General features: G+C 39.4%; 1 protein-coding gene across 1 annotated transcript in view; it reads left to right on the top strand.

The window, feature by feature from the left end:
- LOC106868450 (general transcription factor 3C polypeptide 6-like) overlaps window positions 1–5,913 on the top strand; it is a 12,458-nt gene that overhangs the window by 3,344 nt on the left and 3,201 nt on the right. The window contains exons 3-4 of the mRNA XM_052966158.1: window positions 2,184–2,289; window positions 2,788–3,003. Coding sequence (XP_052822118.1) covers window positions 2,184–2,289; window positions 2,788–2,957 — 276 coding nt within the window. The 3' untranslated portion in view covers window positions 2,958–3,003. The remainder of the gene's footprint in view (window positions 1–2,183; window positions 2,290–2,787; window positions 3,004–5,913) is intronic.

The following is a 5,913-nucleotide window of genomic DNA, read 5'->3' as shown; positions in this document are numbered from 1 at the left end:
CCCTTACTATCATGAGGCTTTTTTGGAGCTGGATTTTCTACGGGGAGCATACCCTTGCTTACTGCCAACCTCAGTTTCTAGACATGAGTGGTCCTGAGACCAAGGCCTCTACCACAGTTTTTAAGAAATGTGGTGGAAAACTAGCTCAGGAAGGTGGTGAGCTGGCAGAATCATTAGCGTGATGGATGAAATGCTTAGTGGAATTTTGCCTGTCACAACGTTCTGAGCTCGTATTCCGCCGAGGTTGACTTTGCCTTTCATCCTTTCAGGATCGATAAATTAAGTACCAGTGAAAAACTGGGGTCGATGTAATTGACTAGTCCCCTCCCCCAAAATTTCAAGCCTTGTGCCTATAATAGAAATGATTATATATATATACAGGGTGCGTAAAATATTTGAGGACAGATTTATGTTTATAAAACAGATGAATAATAACAAATAATAACTTTATCAAAAAATGCTATGTGGATAAAGATAAATTTCTTTTCTATTTTGTTATATAAGTCTTATCATATAAGACTTGTATCTGATGTCTTTGTAGACAACATTTCTGATTGTTCCTTCTGTCACATGGAGATCTTTTGCAACTGACCTCATAAACTTTCTGGGATTGTAATCAACGGTCTGTTGAACTTGCTGGATAAATTCAGGTGTTCTGATGATTTCAGAGTGTTTAGAATGCTTTTTATGCTTTGATACTGGTGATACGTTTCCATCTTCAGTCTCTAGCTCCTTACAAACTTTGTAGACAAAAGATCTGGCAACTTTTAAAAATTGAGATAATTCTAAATCACTATGCTCAGCCTTTATAACCACAATAACAGCATGCCTCTTCATTTCTTGAGTAAGCTGAGGGTCTGCCATTATTATTTTCTGAAACAAAGATTATACAGAATGAGCAAAAAAATGCAGCAATAACCTGCACCTTGTATATATGTGGAGGCACATGGGTTGGTGGTTAGGGTGTTGGGCCCATGATTGTAAGATTGTGGTTTCGATTCCTAGACTGGGCAATGTGCTGTGCTCTTGAACAAAACACTTCATTATACGTTGCTCCTCTCCCTTCAGCTTGTAAAAGTAATCTTGCAAGGGTTTGGTATCCTGTCCAAAGAGGAATATGTATGCACCAGAGAAACTGGAAAACCATCCCTATGCTCCTTACAGGATGGTATGGACTAACCAGAGAGAGTGAGTGGCATAGGTTGGATAAGCCATCACAATCTGAGTTATTTCAGTACTACTTAAATACAGACGTCCCGACGCATTAGGGTGTAATCTAGTTTTACCAAAACTACTGTGACTTCACAAGACACTAACCCTAAAACTTTAATAGTAATTTTGATAAAACGAGATTACCTCCCCTTCATATCGTTACGTAGATGCATCAGGACCTCTGTATTTAAGTGGTGCCATTATTTCTTGTAAATGTTCAAACCAAGGCAACCTAGTCTTATTTGGAATATCTAGGATCACATTATCGAAAGTCTTTCTCTTTTATAAAAAAATTGGGTGTGATCCGAGGGTTGTTTGGCTGCTATGTCTTGCAGGTCAAGCAAGTGTATGTATCTAGTGCAAGTCAGAAACTACAAGCTGAAACAAATATTACAATGCATTCTGCCAGCTTGCTCTGCTCAATACCACAGATTTGCTTGTCAATTGTTTGACCTTAACCAGTTGATCATATCCCTTAGTGGCTGATGATATGTGCATCTCTGATCAGGAGCAGAAGTAGTGGGGGAGCATCAAAGCCATGTGCTGAGATGAATTCTTTGGGGTTTGAATAATTCACCTCTGGAAACATGGATATTTTGTTCATCATCATTAAACCTCCTTCAGGGACCTTTTGAGTGGTATAAACTACTCAACCTGAAGAAATTTCTAACTGGGCCCCCACCTGCAAGCTCATATGCTTATTATCTTGATATAAAGTCATCATGTCATGCATATGTTTGTGATGCATGTTGCATGTGCCTGGTGTACCCTTATCAGACAGGTAGTCGTGATGGGTATATTGGGCTTCATATATTTGTACCCCAGTGTCACTTTGATGGCATGCATTGCTCTCTCACTCAATAATAATAATAATCATAATAATAATAATAATCTCTTTTTCTGTATTTTATCATCAATACCATTTCTCTTCATATTTCTATTCCTGTTAATTTCCCTTTTTTTACCTTCAGGGCCTAGGAACCCCAAACCCAGTTGTACAAATTGGTTCACACATATTTTCTGGCAAATATGAAACTAATGTTGGTACTTCGTTACTGTTTGATGATTTAAATAAAGGTTGGTATAATTATTTTGCCAAATATCATTTTAACCTTTTTTTTTTCTGTTTTAAAATTAACACAATTGTTTTATATCTCTACTCTTAAAGGGAGTAGCTTTGTATCTCTTTTGCCGAACCGCTAAGTTACGGGGACGTAAACACACCAGCATCGGTTGTCAAGCGATGTTGGGGGGACAAACACAAACACACACACACACACACACACACACACACACACATATATATATATATATATATATATATATATATACATACGACAGGCTCCTTTCAGTTTCCGTCTACCAAATCCACTCACAAGGCTTTGGTCAGCCCGAGGCTATGGTAGAAAACATTTGCCCAAGGTGCCACGCAGAGGGACTGAACCCGGAACAATGTGATTGGTAAGCAAGCTACTTACCACACAGCCACTCCTGCGCCTTCTGTTTAATTTTGCTTTTGAAATTTTATTCCAACAGTTCTTCATTGATTTTTTTTTTCTCTTTCTTTTTCTTCAGATGGTACTTCCAAATTAGAGTATTTATGCCACACTGATAAAAAGCTGCTTCTGAAACGAGTCTTCCTGCAAAAGAAAGACGATTCTCCAAGAATTGACATTGATGATATGGAAGACTGCAGTATTCTCTCTTCTGGTAATACCCTGAGGTCTTGTAATATGCCTCTGTGATCCAGAATGAAGCCTAACAATGTCATAGCATCCATTTACTTGCAAGGTAACCAATAAAGATGAAAGTTTTATTATCTGCTAAACAGTCAGTATTTTATTTGGTAATTATATTCCCCCTCTTTAGGCAGCAAAATGGTAAAATCGTTAAAACATCAGCCTTGTGCTATTTGTTCTGTTTCTTTATGTTATGAGTTTAAGTTCTGCTGTGCCTTTTAGCTCTTTTGGATCTGTATAAAGTACCAGTCATTTACTGGGGTTAATACTATAGACTGACCCCTCTGATCAAACTTCCTGGCCTTGAACCTAAATCAGAAACACCTATTTTTTTATTCTTTTACTTGTTTCAGTCATTTGACTGTGGCCTTGCTGGAGCACTGCCTTTAGTCAAGCAAATCGACCCCCAGGACTTATTCTTTGAAAGCCTAGAACTTATTCTTTGTAAGCCTAGAACTTATTCTTTTGGTCTCTTTTGGTGAACTTCTAAGTTACGGGGTTGTAAACGCACTAGCATTGGTTGTCAAGCGATGTTGGAGGGACAAACACAGACACACAAATGCACACATACATGTGTGTTTATATATATATATATGGGACGAAAGCTAACGAGATTCTAAAGATTTAATAATAGTTATGTATGTGTTTTTTCGTGTTTTGTTCAAATGGTAACCACTCCTGAAGAAGTGCCAAATGTCTAAATCCAATGGACCAGTCACTGGATAAGTTTGGCACAGAAATATTAACATAGAGTGGTGAATAAATCGATATATCGAATTTGAAGTCTCTGTCTTTTTTGAATATGAAAATTTAAAAGTTTAAAAACCTTATAATATATATATATATACACATGATGGGCTTCTTTCCATTTCCATCTGCCAAACCCACTCACAAGGTTTTGGTCAGCCCAAGGCTATTGTAGAAGACACTTGCCCAAGGTGCCATGCAGTGGGACTGAACCTGGAACCATGTGGTTGGTAAGCAAGCTACTTACCACATTTATTTAAAAAAAAAAATTTTTTAATAAATTTTAAGCTTAATTTACACAAGAAGAAAAGAAAAGAACATTAAAGTGTAAACAATAAAATTATCAAGGAAAAAATGTACCCATAATTACCTCACCAAGGAAACAAAGGAAAAGAAAATGGGTGGGATTAAGCAGAAGATGGTGGTGGGGGAGTTACAGGTTGTACACCCCATAACAAATGGCATGTTTAGCTGCGTCTTGCAGACATGATTGCAAAGGCGTTGCTGCAGAGAATGGCCAGCAGCACTTACTGCAACGGCCTCTAGTGCATCGGTGTGTTTGGGCAATTTACAGGAATTTGATGGAATGGACGTTTCCATTGTGTGGGAAGGGTTTCAGATTCAACCACCACTCCTTGCATATACTGTGGTCTTCTGCTGCAGCTGTCCCCTATTCTAATGTCCACTCCTTGATATCATCACTCCATGTTCGTCTCTGTTACTTATGAGTCTGTTTTCCATCCACCCAGCCCCTGTGTATATTTGTATGTCTGTTTGTCCCCCCAACATCGCTTGACCTTGATAAGATGGTCAAAATATTTCTGTTTTCAATGCTGCTGGATTTTAGTTTACTTTCCTTTTATCCTATACTGAAGCACTCGTTCTCTGGGCTGCCCTACTGACCCATAGCATCAATCTGTAGCATGTCGTCTTGAACGTTATCAGTTGTGTGAAGTCCATGCTTCGTGTACCATGGATTATCTCCCTTGTTACAGACTGTCTCACCCAGTGATTATAAATCTCAAGTGCAAAAACTCATTTCAGAAGCTGCTAAGAATTCAAATTAAATTTTACCTGTTTTTGAATACCATTATGGAATATGTAACTGTTTTGTTATCGTATTTTTGTGTAAATACACTACCTTTGTTTCAATTAATTTTGCCAGCTGTAGAAACCTTGCCAAATCAGATTGGAGCTTGGTGCCGCCTCCCGGCTTGTCAGTTTTCAGTCAAACTGTCCAACCCATGCCAGCATGGAAAGCGGACGTTAAACAATGATGATGATAAACATTGTCACAATTAAACTAGTTATTGGAATATAAATTAACATAAAAAGCACCATTCAACTGTGGTTAATGCCAGTGCTGGTGGCACATAAAAAGCACCATTCAAGCATGGTTGATGTCAGTGCTGCCTGACTGGCTCCCATGCCAGTGTCATGTAAAAAGTACCCACTACATTCTCAGAGTGGCTGGCGTTAGGAAACCACTCCGTTAGGAATCCAGTTATAGAAACCTTGCCAGATCAGACTGGAGCCTGATACAGTCTCCTGGCTTGCCAGTCCTCAGTCTCTTGGCTTACCAGTCCTCAGTCTCTTGGCTTGCCAGTCCTGGGTGAAATACCATTAAGCATTTCGTCCAGCGTGCTAATGGTTCTGCCAGTTCGCCACCATTCTGTATGTATAATATTGGTTTCAAATTTTGGCACTAGGCCAGGAAATGTTGGGGAGGGGATGAGTCAATTACATTGACCCCAGTGTTCAACTGGTACTTAATTATCAACCCTTTAAAGGATGAAATGCAAAGACAACCTCGGCGGAGTTTGAACCCAGAATGTGCAGACAGATGAAATGCTGCTAAGCATTTTACCCAGCAGGAAACTTGGGATAGAAGAATGGCTAGTGAGAGCTGTGCGAGCCATGTACAGAGATGCGGCCAGTAAGGTGAGGGTTGGAAATGAGTACAGCAATGAATTCCGGGTAGAGGTAGGGGTCCACCAAGGTTCCGTCCTCAGCCCCCTATTATTTACCATAGTCCTCCAGGCAATCACAGAGGAGTTCAAGACAGGTTGCCCCTGGGAGCTCCTCTATGCTGATGACCTTGCCCTAATTGCGGAGTCACTATCAGAACTAGAGGAGAAGTTTCAGGTGTGGAAGCAAGGTCTAGAATTGAAGGGCCTTAGAGTCAACCTAGCTAAAACCAAAATCCTAATAAGTA

This window comes from Octopus bimaculoides, chromosome 3, assembly GCF_001194135.2.
Source record: "Octopus bimaculoides isolate UCB-OBI-ISO-001 chromosome 3, ASM119413v2, whole genome shotgun sequence".
Classification (NCBI taxonomy): Eukaryota; Metazoa; Mollusca; class Cephalopoda; order Octopoda; family Octopodidae; genus Octopus; species Octopus bimaculoides.
This window is presented reverse-complemented; position numbering and strand designations above follow the sequence as displayed.